Source organism: Lutjanus erythropterus, chromosome 18 (genome assembly GCF_056507025.1).
Source record: "Lutjanus erythropterus isolate fLutEry1 chromosome 18, fLutEry1.hap2, whole genome shotgun sequence".
Lineage (NCBI taxonomy): Eukaryota > Metazoa > Chordata > Actinopteri > Lutjaniformes > Lutjanidae > Lutjanus > Lutjanus erythropterus.
This window is the reverse complement of record NC_139334.1, coordinates 5,319,412-5,335,375: the sequence shown is the minus strand read 5'-3', so window position 1 is coordinate 5,335,375 and position 15,964 is coordinate 5,319,412. Positions and strand designations below refer to the sequence as shown.

The window sequence follows — 15,964 nt, the reverse complement described above, 5'->3', positions numbered from 1 at the left end:
GAGGATAACAGAGAAAAGATACACAAGAGATGGAAATTGAATTGCACAGCTCTGTAAGACCGCACAGTAAGCAGGATCATCATCATGGACAGCGGCCCGCGGGAACACAAAGAGAAACGACAGACAAACAGGAAGTGAAAAGAACAGACCAAAAGCAAGGACTGTCATGCACTCATACTATTTTTAAACTTGTCAGAGCAGTTTGTTCTTTAATTTTCAGATCTTTATCTCCTTAAAATACTACAATGAATGCTAGAATGCAAAATGATATCAGTTTTGAATCTTAGAAAACAGTCTGTTATACCTTTAAAGAAAAAAATCATACTCCAATCCCCCTTGCAGGGACTTTGGGTGTGATGTTTGCATGTTTTACCTTGTGTTTGTGGGTTTCCTATGGGTGCTCTGATTTCCCTGCCATTAAAAACATGTATGTTAGGTTGATTCTCATCTCAATTAAGGCTGTAGCCAGACTCCTCCAACTAAGTAATTTACTAAAGTCTTCAACTTTTTTACGAAACATACAAATTAAAAATTTAACGAACACCCATCAAAATACAGAGGACATGACCTCCGTGCCCTCAGTGGTAGCGACAGCCCCGAATAGAGTTGGCCCCTGCACACAAGCACAGTGGCTGCCCACTGCTCCTAACACTTAGGATGGGTTAAATGCAGAGAACAGATTTCCCTATGTGGATCAATAAAGGGTCATTTAATTCAACCTTCAGTTGTGGTAGAACCATCCAGTAGTCCTTACATTTGTCTGATTGCTGCAAGACTAATATAAGTTTTAAAGCATCAGTGATGCATTTTCTTGTTTTAGGGTATGAAACAGGAAGCAGGTATTTGCTCAGTAGGTAGTAAATATATTTTAGGGATTAGGCAGATAATGCAGCAGGCAAAAGACTGAACATAACAAAATGCTACTCTCAGTCAAAGTGAGGCTGAGACTGACCCAGAGCTGTGGGCAACTTTGTTGGAAATCAACTGTTACAATCTGATTAACATTTTGATATAATGCAGGAGTTTAATCCCAAGTGAAAGTAGCATAATCGTAATGGAATCCCTTTGTTCTGTTAGGAGCAAATACGACACATTTTAAACGGATTGTACTGTTTGAACCTACAACAGAGGACAATGGCAAAATACATTTCAAAAATATCTTGCATCTCACAGTGCAGTTTCAGTTGTCAGCTGACTTTATAATGAAATTTGTACAGAAAACAAGTGACTTTTAATTTCGGTTTTGGAAATAAAAGCGATGAAGCGGAAATTTTAGAGCACAAATTAAAGCTAGATGACAACATTTAACAGAACAGAAATGATGCAACAGGCCTTTTTCTTAAACAGAAGACAATGTGACTTGTCATCATAGGAAAAGTGTTATTAATAACTTTAACAATGGCTTTGTCATATTCGTGTTCCAGTAAACCATGACAGTGTCACAGGCAACCAATAGAGCCTCAGTCACACCCTTTCCGGTGTGCTCCATGGGACCTGTCGTCACAAAAAATATGAATGGTAGTCAATGGTGCGAGAAAAGTTATTTTTGATTCCATCTGATCTGTGCCACGAATTACAAATGTGATGTTTGTCATTTTAAAACACAACTTTACAAGTCGAGAAAGTCTCAGTTTGTGGTTTAGTTTTGTGAAACAGCTTAACGGTCTACATCTCTCGTCTCACAAAATATGTGACTAACACCAACATGGCTGCCCCGTGTAACTTTATCTTACCTGAGGTGTTTTATTCAGTGACGCTATTTTTTATCAGTGGTCCTTTTATCTTTTATTCACTGGAAAGAAACACCTCATATACCAGATTGTGTATGCTTTAACACAGCGGGTGATTTCAAAACAACAAGATTTGTTTGAAAGTCAGGAAGCCACATCTGACTGTTGTGTAACTGTTTTGCCCTGTTTCAGCAGTGTGTTTAAAAGAACAGTAGATGGCGCTCTAAGGACAAGAATGACCTGTTATAAATGAACAGATTCAGATTTTAATTTCATGACACGACAAATGAGAGAATATTTCAGTCATCTACTTCAAAACCTGTTTTACAATCAGTTACATGCATAAACACAAACATTAATGTCTGCTCTATAAAGAAAAGGTCAGTGCTTTTGTGAGACTTTGTCTCTACACAAATTCATTTTTCCATCCATTTGCTTGACTGCTGCCGACTGCTCATCTGACAGTTTTACTCAGTATTTGCCTTACAGATTAACATTTTCCATACGACACATCCTAGGCACACATGACAACAGTTGAAAAAAATTCAACTTAAAAATGAACTCTGAAGGGATCCATGTGGGGGGAAAGTTCTGAAAAATACTGAAATCAATTTCCCACTGCCATTCATGTTAAAACAAATAATAATAAAAAAGACTTTTGCATGTTTTCTTGTCTGACGTCCAAACAAAGTGCTCAGTGCTGTCCACAGTCCACCAGAAACTGTGTTGAATGTGAGACATGGAGTTGGACAAAGCACAGTGAATTGTGCAAAAAGAAACTCTTATCTTTTAAACATGTAAGTGAGTCAAAATGACCTAATGGACTCGTTTTCCAGCAATATCTTTTGTAATGAAAGCAAGTTTCACTGAAAATCTATCAGGAAAGTAAAATAAAAGTGCTATTTTATGCGACATTTAATTTTTTTTTTAATTTAAGTCAATATGCAGGTATACTAATATAATGACATTGATTTCAATTAAGAAACAACTTTAAACCACCACTTGAATGTCTAAGAACTTTTATATGTTATTGAGGAACCTTTTATGAGTAATAAACATTTGTCAGATTTTCAGTTGTAATTTTGTTCAAGGTTCACCTCTTTTTTCTTACAAAATACCTGCACTAAAAAAGAGATCATATTTTGCCGATTTTCAAAATTTTCCCTTCACAGGATTTCTCTCATTCAGACCAGAATTTCATGCATGACACAAAGGACACAACATCAGTGAGTTTGTTGACCCACAGTATGGGGTAAAATGCCAGGACAATACACAGTATGTTAGAGCTGTGTTTGCATAATACTGCTTATATTTATATACTATATGTGCTTTATCCAAGTTAAACATTTGAATTGACTTGACACATGTTTTCATTTTAATTAATATGAACAATATTTCATAATGCATTACAGAAATTCAAGAAACAGAGGCTCAAAGCTATTTATTCTGAAAAGTTACACACTACAGCTGTCTGATAAATGTAATATACTAAACAAGTCTCACAATCTGTAAGTGCTAAGTGGCGGGAACACTTCTTGGACTGAATTTAACATTCATTATTGTCCACATTTGCAGCAGACTGCTGGATGGAGTTTTGTTCTCTGCGCTTCTGACGCTTGAGAATACAAGACCTTATCACATATATACACACTACTACGGACACGGCGACGGAAATCCATATCCAGACAAAACCACTGCCAGATGCAGAAGAACTCTGCAGTGTGTTATTGTTAGTGGCTGGTTTAACAAAACTCTCAACAACAGGAGTTGTCATGTTAAAAATTTCACTGTCCACTGCTTTGATGCACTTGACCTGATCTTTAAGAGCAAATCCTTTTCTGCAGGAGCACACAAAACTCCCGTAAGTGTTTTTACACTCTTGTTCACATTGATCCATAGAACATTCATCAATATCCTCACAGATTTTATCAGTGCGTATAAAGCCATCAGGACAGGAGCATAGCCTAGGGTCAATTCTGTCACATATCACAGGGCATTTCTCTTGTGCACAATACATTTTGCACCTCTTGAGGTCTATGCTGTCTGGGATATAGCCACTGATACAAGAGCATTTATAGCCTCCTGGAACATCTGTGCACTTTTGCTCACAAGGACCAGGTAAGCAACCTTTAGAGCTTGGGAAAAAATGTGAATCTGTTAATTCTTGTGCCTGGCATGCATCTTTGTGCTGCACTCTGCACAGAAAGCCGTCAGTTTTGTCGGAGCACCGTCTCTCTGTCCACTTCTGATCGTTTGAAAGTGACACGCAGCGTGGAGCGCAGACTTGAACACTGTCTTTCCAGGTGCTGAAAGATGGAATAAAGCTGTGGTTAATACTGCCAGAGGTCCACTCGTAGCCTCTCAGTGGAGCTGAAAGGTTGCTGCAGGAGCCAGCTGGCAAACGCAGTCCAATCCAGAAGTTTCCATATAGTTCTTGACTCAAATTGTCAAGGATTTTCTCAGTTGTCTCAGGCTGAAACGTCACCAGTTCTCCATTCCTGTCTTGGCATGCCTCCTCAGCTGTTTTATAATCCACATTATCTTGGTTTAAAGTTATGCAGTCACTCCCAGAACAGAAAGGCCTACAGGTTCCAGTCAGCTTCATACAAAGTCCTGTCTTTACAGACAACAAATAAATCAAAATAATCAATGTCACTACCTTGACTGGCACAGACATGGTCATGATGTCTTGCAGTAGATCTTCTTGTAATGTGGGCTGGGTAAAGTTGTGGTGAATTTACAGCCTGTGGCCTCCTACTCAGGAAGCAACACCCCTCAGGAAAAAGACAGGCTTAAAGACAGGAAGGAAAAGAGATACTGTTGGACTACTGTTTTTTTCCCCAGAAGGTTGTGATCGTTAAACATACAGGAACAGGAGCCTATTCATATTTTTGAATGATTTATTTTTTATCATCGCATAACATATATTGATTTGATACTCATTATCATCATTACATCATATTTACACCAGCATCAGAATTCTGTAAAATGCATTTGTTAGTTTGTGCACAAATATTTCCTGTGGCAGTGATGGAAATTAAGTACATTTGCTCCAGTACTGTTTTAATACAACTTTGAGGTACTTCACTACATTTCAGATGCAAATATTGGACTTTTTAACTCTGCTACATGTATGTAAAGAGGCAGTTCTCCCTGAAATAAAAAAAAAAAACATTTTTCCCCTGGCCTTTAGTGCTATTTATCCATCTAGATTTTGTTTTGGTGTGAGTTACAGAGTTTTGGAGATATCAGCCGTGGAGATGTCTGCCTTTTCTCCAATATAAATGGACTAAGTGGGACTCACCTTCTGGAGCTCAAAGCACCAAAAAAAAAAAAAAAATGCATTTCAAGATTCAAGATAATCCACAGACCTTGTTGTCAGCAGTTTCGTGTAGGCGCTGCTTTCTTTCTGCAGTAGAATCTACCGGAATTACTTTAGAACCTACGGGAACTACTTTCTTTTCTACTAAAAAGAAAATAGTTCTTACATGAAACTGCTCACAACAAGGTCTGTGGATTATTTTGAGTAACCAGATCATGAATTTTGAAAGAAGACAAATTTTAAACTTTTCAAATGTGTTGTTTTGGTGCTTTGAGCAGTGAACAGAATGGCGTTGAGTTTCGTTATAGTAAGAGAGGCAGACATCTTTACAGCCTATAACTTCAAAACCCTGCAAGCAAAAATAGATGGATAAACAGAACTACACGACAGGGAGAAAAAAATGTATTTTTGATTTTGAGGTGAACTGTCCCTTTAAAAGAGCTATAATCAGCATATCTATAATAACAGAATATGACAATGTGAAAGCAGTCCCTTGATGAATCCACAGAGAATTATCACCTGAATCTGCAGCTGTCCTCGGCTTGAGTTTCAGTTCATTGTTCAGCTGTCTGCTGCTCAGCTTTACTGTTCTAGTTCACATAAGTGTAGCTTTCTGCCACTGCAAGCGGATGTTTTCAGTCAAAAAGCTCTAAAAACCCACTGTACACTACCTGCACAGCATAAAAAAGCAGAAAGACTAGCTCGCTGGTGAATAAAGGAAAGCATTTAGCAGTGAAAGAGCCAGATATTTCCCCCAGGGAGCGGTGGAGACCAAAAATGGAGCTAAAAGAGAGTTAATAAGATTGACTTAACATAAACCAGGTGGTCAGAGACATATCTCCAAATGAATCACATTGTTGCTCCATAACTGTTGTGTGTTAAGTAACTGTTGTGTCATCAACTTATTTCTGCTGCTACTAAGAGGACAACAAAAACAAACAAACAAACAAGCAAAGTTAGTGCAGGCTAAAATGGGAACTTTTCAGCGTTGTTGGCAAATGTAGTCAATCAAAGCAATAAATTAGTGTGTGCTATATTTACCGAGATAATTCAGTTCTACTGCTCTAGAACTGTGGTAGCACTGCTTACGTGTACCACAATGCATTGCATTAGAACTTTTGATGACAACACACGCCTATAGCTATTACTTGTTGGCTGAAACATAGTGTTAGGTGACGAAGGAATTCATTTAGTGCACCCCTTGACTACACAGAAGCAGAGAAATCCCAACTAAAATAACCTGTGATTCTTCTTGCATCCAGTGACATCACTATGACATCACTGGATGCAGGAAGAACAATAGATTTTGCAGCAGGAGAACCTAGCTTTCTCAGTCAGCACGCACTGAAGAATTCATTGCTTCAACTGACCACATTTACCATCAACAGTGACTAGACATCTACATGAAAAGTGCAGAATTTTTACATTAAGCAACTTCCATCACTGCTATGTGGCATATTTTACCTATCTAACTTGACATGACTTTTACTGTCATCTTAATGTATCTGATGCAGTAAAGACAATATGTTCTTGGCTCAGGAGACAATAAGAGGTTTAGTGAACAGGCACTGGTACACACATTACTCAGACATATCTACTGGATATATATAGCAATAGCAGAAAATTTGGCCAATTATTACTTTCTATTAAAGAGTTAAAATCTTATCAAAACTTCCTGGAATCGTCTGGCAACCAGCACAGACTATGAGTTATCTACACCCAGTCACCTTCTTAACACACACACATTACATACACACCCTCACATGCCCCTGCCTGACCTTTTGTACCAACAGACATCTACTTACATGTGCTCTTGCTCTGCTTCTTACTAAATTCACTACATCTAATTTTTTTTCCCAGCTATATTGCTACTCTATACATATATGAACAATGTCTTTTTACTTGAGAGTCTTATAAAAGATAAATCACCTTCTAATGGACAACAAAGTTTTTTTCTGATTGTGTTTTTTGTGGCACTTTATTTTACAACACATTAATAAGACGTAACAAGCACTACTTTGCATCAAGTCTGACATAATATAGAAATGATGATCTTTATCAGACATTATTAGACCTGTTATTAGACCCTTATCAGTCTTATTGTGTAATTAGGGGCACATTACTACAGAACTGTACTGTAAACTAAAGTGAAATCACATATCTGAGACTTGAGATACACCTTCTTTGGCTGGTTCCATATAAATGGCAGAGTAACCAAAACCAATGTCTACTTCTTTGATGATATCAATTTTAAAAAAAAAATCTAATTTGATATCAAGTATAGCTTGTTACATCTTATTAGTGAACAGAAAAATAAAGTGCGATGGTGATATGATATGTAATAATTGTTATAACAACAAGTAGCCTGACATAGAAAGGTTGCAAGAACATAAATTACATAAATAAACCCAACAATCCATGTAGACAGTCTTCTCCATCACTGTCAGGTCATAGGTCATCAGTCAAGATGGACTCATACAGTTTCTCTAAACGTGGGTCCAAACCAGAGGACACCCAGCAGTAGCCGTCTGTAGTGGCATTCTTCTTGGCTTCTTTTTTGGAGCGGCTGCATCTGAAGATTGCAATAGCCAGAGTCACTGAGATCAAGAGCAGCAGAGGAATTACAGAACCAAGGACGCAGATGATCACCCTGGAGTTAACCGTCTTGGCAAAACTTGTCACCAGGGACGCGTTGCTCTGCTGATCACTCTGCGTGACGTTCACCAGATCAGGAAGCGGTGCATCAGTGTGGGGGGACTGGTGTTGGAGCTCGACTGTGGTTCTGGTTAAAGATTCGGTGAAGTTTTCCTGTGTTTCTTCCTCAGTCGGGTCCTCTGATGAAGCTGTTGCAATTTCTGTCACATCTGGAGCACAAGTCGATCCATCGTCCTCCATGTGGAAGCCTTGCGGGCAGGTGCACAAGAAGCTGCCTACAGTGTTGACACATTCGAACTGACAGCGATTACTGACGCATTCGTTCACGTCAACACACGAGTGGCCGTCCTCAGACAAAGTGAAGCCCTGATTGCAGTAACAAGAGTAGGATCCAACACTGTTTGAGCAGCTGTGCTCACATCTCAGTTGCGTGCACTCGTCCATATCAATGCATTTACCATCTACCATTTTGTATCCGTCTTTACATGCACATGTGTAACTGCCTCGAGTATTTACGCACAAATGCTCACAGACCTGTGACTGGCACTCATCAATGTCAGAGCAATTGCGCTGGTTTGCATGCAGTTTGAAGCCATCTGGACATCTGCAGGAATATCCAGACACCCCCATCACGCACAGATGCTCACAGGTGTCAACTTCACACAAGTCTTTTATCCTGCAAGTGAGTCCGTCTTCATCCAGGTTATAGCCATCTTTACAAGAGCAACGAACCGCGTCTTCATCCTGATGGCACAAATGTTGACATCCACCATTCATGATCTCGCAAGTTTGCTTTCCGGTTTTGCAAAATGGACCAGGGTTAGTCCAACGATAGGTGTCATCCATTCCCATACACACAGAGTAGGAAGACCGTTGCTCATCACATAAAATCTGAGCATATGTTCCAACTGGAAATGATTGCATCTCTGTTGTTAATGGCTCTTCTGAGAAGGGTGGCGTGTAGGTTATCTCTCCAGGTCCCAACAGAGCCAAAGGTTTGCACATGCCCTTGAAGTAAAACTTACATACATAGAAAGTTTGGCTTTTACAACGGCCAGCTGTCCATTTTAGTTGGTTCTCTCCAGTGTAATTGACACTCACACATCTGTTTTCTGTGCATGTGGTGACAGGTTCTCTTTCCCAGTTGGAGTACTGGGAATCTTGCTCCCCAGATACCCACTTAAACCCCCTCAGGGACTTGTCAAGTAACACACAGGTCCCTCTGTGCAGTTTTAATCCGATCCAGAATTTAAGTGCCCTGTCCTGATGTCGTCTTTGGATCTGAGAGAGAAGCGAACGCAGCACATCCTCTTCTTCTCTGTCTCTGACTGTCATCAGATAACCTCCGTTGTGGTGACAGCTCTGCCGGGCCTCCTCAAAGCTCTTCTCGTGCATATGCAGGGTGAAGCAGGCGTTAGAGGTAAACAGCGTCCCATGTACAGTTCCAGAGACTCCCTCAAAGCTGTCGACGAGCAGCAAAAGAAAAATCAACAACATAATTGCCATCAGAAGTCAACAAAATAGTTGATATCCACAAGGTCCCTGGGAGTTTTGGTGTAAAATGTGCCCAATATGTGGTTGTCCATTCATCGCCAATAACAAGTGGTGTGGGTCTGAAGCTAACGTTCATGCTCTTGTATCCTGTTTGGAACACAAACTAAAGACGGAAACCATGTTTAGCAGCAGTTTTGGTTCCTTTTTTTCTCCCCCGCTGGCCACTTCCGTTTTGAAACAGAAAACAATGGCAGACTCCCTCGTGTTTTGACTGCTTCTCCAGATGTCTCCGGCCCCAGCAGACTTTAGGTATTTAAGCTGACTCCCTTAATTGTGGTACCTCACAATACATGAGCAAGCAGGGGTCAGAGTCTCATGGGCACTTTGACATTACAAATGGAGACTGTGGACGGACACACAATAGCTGTGGCGGGGAATGAACCTGTGACCTTTGCCATCCTGTTGCCACAGGGACTACAGTCAAGCAAACATTATTTATAGTCACAATATTGTCATAACATTAATAAACCTACTCGTCTACTGTCACAAGGTGTTTATCACTCTATTTTTCATATTGGGTGCAAAACAAATGTGTAATAGTTTAATTGTCAACTTTATTTATTGTGTCTCTAACAGTGTGATAATCAGCCAAGATCAAACCTTTTATGATTCAGAGGTAACAGAACCTTCCTTACAAGAATTATGGGAGAATGCGTGTCACTACACAAAGTTAAAAACAAAGAATCAATCAATCAACAGCAATCAACCCCGTGGAGTGTGTCCTCCGTAATAACCAGAAAATATAACATCAAAAATGACAAATTAACTGCTAATAAATCTCCTTGTGGTTCTGGCTGACTTTACTTCGCTTTATTTTTTCCAGGGAAAATGTAAACAATTGTTTACACATGATTCATGAGAATCTGACCAAGTAGCAGGCATTAAGAGCAACTATGTAGAAATAACCAATTTTCTCATGAATGGCTCATGTAGACGCATCAGTGAGGAATTGAGACTGTTTCATAACCAGTTAAAAACTCCTTGTAGTAGCTTTAAGTAACTACACAAAAATAATTAATGTGTACAGTTTATCCATTAAATACTTACACCATTACTGGCTTGCTCTGCAGGCCGTTGGGCAACTAACCCATATGGAAAAGAAACAAAAAAATCTTAAAGGAATTTCCCGTTGGCTTCAACAGTAAATGCCTGCTTTATATGTATTGCGTGTCTTATAATATTTGTCTTTTTCTATAATTTTACTCATGACATTAGGCACTTTTGCATTTTTATCATGCAACATAATTATAACAATAACATACAAATCAAATAAACACTGTTGCTTATTTGTGTTGTAATAACATTAATAAAAACGATAATAATGATAACTCATAAACACATATGCTTTTTATGTGTAAACAAATACCTTTTTTTTTTTTATTTTCAGTTTTTTTAATTTGTATGCCTTTTGTATGCTATTTATATAAGACAGCTGAATGTCTAACGTTTTTACACACTTGCAAGATTTTGTTTCTGCTGATTGTTGCCCAACTCATAAGTACAATGTTACACATATCTCTCTAAGGATATTGTATGTGGATTTATTGTCACATATAGTAGGCTATATGTAGTTCCCACATTATAATGACTAAGTTTCATATTGCACACATTGAACTGTCAAATATATTACTTACAAGTTTCAAATAAAATAGAAACATTTAAAATGTGTCTATGTCTTTTCCACATGCGAAAACACTTACTTCCATGAGGTGTGGTGGAACAGACTTGTTATTGTTGTTAAGTAGATTTGAGCACACTTGTGTATCGCCTGTGTGTGTTTAAGTAGCCTGACTGTACCGTTTTGGAGTGCCAAGGACATACAGTGAATCCAGACAACATTTCCTGTATTTGTCTAAACACAGGAAGTGCCCAAGCACAATGACAGGAAATAGAAGTAAGAAACCCCTCCACCCACTGAGCTCAGTTAAATACTGTAGAGACCACTTCAGAGAGGTCCCCACAGACAGATTCTTTCATTTCTATCTAACGTGATTCTCCTATCAGGTTAAAACTTTGTGTGGGAATTCCTGAAAAACTGATATAGTGGCTAAGTGAAATCATTCAAATGCTGTCTAAATCTAACTGGCTAACATAATGGAAGGGGCGTGTTCAGAGGGGGAGGCCTGGAGTGGTACTCACAAATACATAGAAGTCAGATTGGCCTTTGGATCATACGTCAGCACCTCCACCATATTGGACAATGCAAGACTGGTCTGTAAACATATACAGGTAAAAAAAACTAGTACTAGTAGTACTCCATGCAGATCACCCTTGCATAAAAAAACAATTCTTTGATATTACTTGAGAAATGTAAACATTATAGTGGTTTTTATCCTAAAAAAATGCAGTTCCCCCATATATATATGTATTTGTTCATGGGCCAGTCTTGCCCGGTACAATATCGCGGCAAACTCAACATATTGCAGGTATAGGCTGCTGTGATTTCTATGAGTCTTTATCATTTAAATAAAAAAATAAAACACAGGAATGTAATATACTGTACTGTACTGCCACCTCAATAAAAAAAAAAATCTGGACATGACCCTGCATGATGGCACTGAGCCTTCTTGTGCTCAGTTTACACTTGACAGTTTGAACATCACAGGGCCCATTTTGCTGAGGATCATTAGTTTTACTTTTAATACTTCCAGTACATTTCACTAATAATATCAGAGGTGGGGGACTTGAGTCACATGACTTGACTCAAGTCAGAGTTAAGCCACAGATTTGAGGATTTGAGACTAGCTTGACAGACATAAGTAAAAGACTTGACGTTGAATTGGTATTCATGACTTGAGACTTGACTTAGACTTGAGACAGATGCCTTGAAAGGACTTGACTTTTTTAAATCAAATGCTTGTATTTTGTCTTGGGGGGGTTACAATACTTTGGTTTATGATGAAATATATGGAAAACTAATTACATAACCATCAACCTCAGCTGTAGTTTGTGTTTATTGCTAATGAGCAGGTACATAGGATTAGGGGGAACATGGCACCGAGTTCAAATTCACCTCAAATGACACACCCTAGAACCTTGAGGCTTTGACTCCCATGAGCCAAACCTCCAGTTTGGTTGCATGTTCCAATTAGACGAGTGCACTCAAAGATTTGCAAAGTTCAACCCATAGGGCTCTAAGCAAAATTCCAAACTAACTGACCGGAGAGCCATGTAAACCATTTGCCACACAGTCACACCAGACACCCCAGTGCTCCCACTACAGTCCTCCCAGTAATGCAATAACATTTATGCATAAGCATCAGACATAATAACACTGACAGTGACTATTTAACTGCAACATGACTACTTTTACTTCAAGTACATTTATCTGATAATATTTCCATTCATTTACTTCAGTAAGGTTTTGTGAATGCAGGATTTTTTCTTGTAGTAAAGTAATTTTACAGTGTGGTACAGTAAATGATCTGAGTACTTTTTACCCATCTAAGAGGATTAATATCATGTCCATATATTGTCTGGAGAGACAGACTGGTCTCCTCAGAGGCTGATGCAGGAAAGTGTGTGATCGCATATGAATGCATGTTCACATACGACACAGTTATCTTTTCTGACATACAGAGTCTAAACGCTGTTGCACGTTGGCACTCATCAAATGTGATAAGCAGTTGTATTTAATTTCCCTTCTGTCAGACACAAAGTCACAGAGCAGCCCTGGATGTGGCTGTAAGCATGACAGACAGACACACTGTCCAGCACACCTAACATCAGACAGACAGGAGATACATCAGGCACTGCAAACTATCACAACTGTAACTGAATGATATTAAACGTGGAGAGGAGGAAACACAAGTTTACCTGATTACTGTCCACCCCATTCACTCGTCATGTTATTTTATGTTTAGTTCTGCTTCATCCTTTGATCAAAGTTGTAAACACTGACACCTGCTTTGACACGAGGGAGAGGTGGGGCCCTTGCGTACCTCGCGGGGCCCAATGTAACTTGCATAGTGTGCATATAGGGCCGACCGACTCTGGGTCCACCAGCTTACACTGACAGTAGCTAAAAGAAGATTTCAAACTGAAGCTGTTGTTGACCGAGAGGCCAGATAAGAAAAGTGAGGAGTCAGCTGACAAAAATAGAATTACTGCCTCACAGTTGTATGTCTCCACCAACCATTCAAGTTTACATCCATGTCTATCCAGATTCATATAATGTATGGAAGGTCTCGTTGTATTTACATGTGTGATTCCAGTGAATAATTTCCTGTTAGAAACAAAATGTTTTGACTAATGATTTCCCAGAAGCAGCTCTCCACTCCACCCTGTTTCAAACACAAGACAAGTCTATTTCTGATGGATGCCAATTAGCACGTCAATTAGCACAAAGCAGATTGAGCAGGCAGGAAGAGAAAAAACAGAGGGAATCTAGTCAATTTTTAAAATAAAAGACTGTGCAGACTCATCATCATAAAGACAGTGATAATGCACCCACAAAAGTGATTACACGATTCCCTCCAGGCAGGGCAGGGATGATAAAAACAAATAGACATGTTTGCAGTTTGGCAGTTGGTCAATTTTCATGTCAATGTTGCTGCACTTGCAGCTATTAGTGGTTCATTGGTGAGGAGGAAGGTGGGATTTGGAGAGTTTTTCCTTAACCAAGTAATTTTAGTTGTCTAAACTTAACCAAAGTCAAAAAGCAAAAAGCTTTGTATGAATGCATCTCTAAGAAAACACAAAAAAGAATTAGTGCATTTCTTTTATATTTTCAAGCGTGCAGGTGAAGTCAGTCAGGCTGGAAATGTGTCAACGTGTAATTATCCTATACAGCACCAACAGGTAGACTCAATATAATCACTGCTTCTCAAGAAGTGGAAAGACATGATAAAAGCCAAATCTCATGTCAAGGTAAGCCATTTATTGCACATCATGTTGACATTTAGGCAAGAGTTTGGCTTCAGGAGAAAGTTCCAAAGAAAATTTAAGTGTGGTTTTGATTATAGTCCAGAGGTTCACCCAGTATTCAACATGCGTGGGACTCGGGACTGCCATACAAGAATCAGCTTGCAGATCTTAAATTGCAGATTGTCAGATCGCAGATAACAATGTCTAAAGCTTTCTTTGTCAATTAATACACCAGTGTACAAACACATGATTTAAGCTGCATAGACTTCCTCTACCAGCTGCTTCAAGTTGCAGCAAGACAAGTGAAGCTAATTAATGAGTTTTGGGTTGTAGGTGTATTTTGTTAGCTATGGACAGAACCAGGCTAGCTCTTTCCTCTTGCATTCAGAATTTTCAGATTTTTTTTTATTCCAGATGAGAGTAAAATAAGTTTTAAATCCATTTTTATGGCAACAGATGAACCATGTGAGGAAGGCTGCAAAAAGAGGATGACTTCCAGAGACACATGTGACAAATTAAAACACTGCTATGAGGTTCCTTAGGGTCCCTCCTCTTTTTTAAAGTGAGGTTGTATTGTGTTGGCATAAAGGGCTGAAAATAGGTTTGTTACCAAGACTCAGCACTGTATTATAAAGGGCGGGTTCATAGATCGTCATAGTTGGCCACTGACCAAGCAGCTGTATGTGACAGGGTGCCAATGAGAACATGTTTTGCTCTGGGATAATGGAGCTTGGCACTGCTTCCCCATTTCTTGAGAACTGCTCTACTGTCTATGCAAATAACTTCAGAAAGTAAACATGGTCCGCCACACCTTGAGTTACTGAAGGAGTGAATGTGTCCTCACTTGCCCCACAGCCCCACACTGTAAAACAACAAATTCTATTGTTGTCCATTGTTTGCCGAATTTGCCCAAGTACGCTTGTTCATTGTGTTTGTCTGCACGGTGAACAATAAGCATCGAGCAGGAAGACTTCTGTCTGTGATGGACACAGAGGAGATTATATTTGGCAACAGTGAAATTAAGGAGCAAAACATGTAGGAGAAGCGCGGGAGGTTGGAATAAGGAGTAGACTGAAACGGTGTGATTCATTTTGAAATGGCTGAGCAAACACGCAAAACAAACATCAAGCTACAACATGACAACAAGATGCAAAATAAAGGTTCAACAAGATACTACGTTTGTTTGTTGTAATTTTCCCACAAGCATCAAACCTTGATATTAATCTCAAAATACAGCCTGAGTCAATGTGAGCTTGGATTTTAAAGTGATATTCTTTGAGGAACGACGACTCTAAAATGAAGACTTGATTTTCTGCATGGTGCTGACTTTTTCTTGTCAGTTCCATGATTACCTCAGCAGACTTTTTTTTAAAGATACATCCACCATAATCAGTCCCTGGAACAGAATATTTTTATTCATAAAACTTCTATCACTTTCTCATTTTTCAATATCCCGCAGTTAAACGGGAGGTGGTAGAGGACTTCAGCAAGTTCACAAAATTTACTTTAGCTATGCACAGTATTCGCAGATAACTTCTGTCATCAGTTCTGTCCTCTGTAGTAGTAAAATCACTGCTAAGTCAAAGAGGACAGCTGCTGGGTGCATCTTAATAGACAATAGAATCAAAGGTTTTTGATGATAGTTTTTTTTAGTATTATTATAAAATGAGTCACTGTTGCACATAAGAGGAAGAGAATGCTTGCAAGTAGGGAGCTCATGTAGGTGATGACAAGAGGAATTTCATGTGTGAAAAGGCTCCCACTGACTCATGATAATTTTAGTTTTTATAATAGCAACACAGACACTCAATCACAAGGTATCAAAGGTTTGTGTGAA

At 39.1% G+C, this 15,964-nt stretch overlaps 2 protein-coding genes across 2 annotated transcripts; both read right to left on the bottom strand.

The window, feature by feature from the left end:
* Positions 1-2,344: 2,344 nt before the first annotated feature.
* LOC146310486 (thrombomodulin-like) lies at positions 2,345-4,565 on the bottom strand. Its single transcript, XM_084742738.1, has one exon. It carries the CDS (start codon positions 4,411-4,413, stop codon positions 3,277-3,279), a length of 1,137 nt encoding a protein of 378 aa, XP_084598864.1. The 5' UTR covers positions 4,414-4,565; the 3' UTR covers positions 2,345-3,276.
* Positions 4,566-7,310: 2,745 nt separating this feature from the next.
* cd93 (CD93 molecule) lies at positions 7,311-9,357 on the bottom strand. The gene has a single exon (XM_084742737.1). It carries the CDS (start codon positions 9,211-9,213, stop codon positions 7,501-7,503), a length of 1,713 nt encoding a protein of 570 aa, XP_084598863.1. The 5' UTR covers positions 9,214-9,357; the 3' UTR covers positions 7,311-7,500.
* Between the last annotated feature and the right edge of the window lie 6,607 nt (positions 9,358-15,964).

What these genes read in the sequence shown, in the direction of transcription:
- LOC146310486 (XM_084742738.1), bottom strand. Translation starts at nt 4,413, where the DNA reads ATGACCATGTCTGTGCCAGTCAAGGTAGTGACATTGATTATTTTGATT.
- cd93 (XM_084742737.1), bottom strand. Translation starts at nt 9,213, where the DNA reads ATGGCAATTATGTTGTTGATTTTTCTTTTGCTGCTCGTCGACAGCTTT.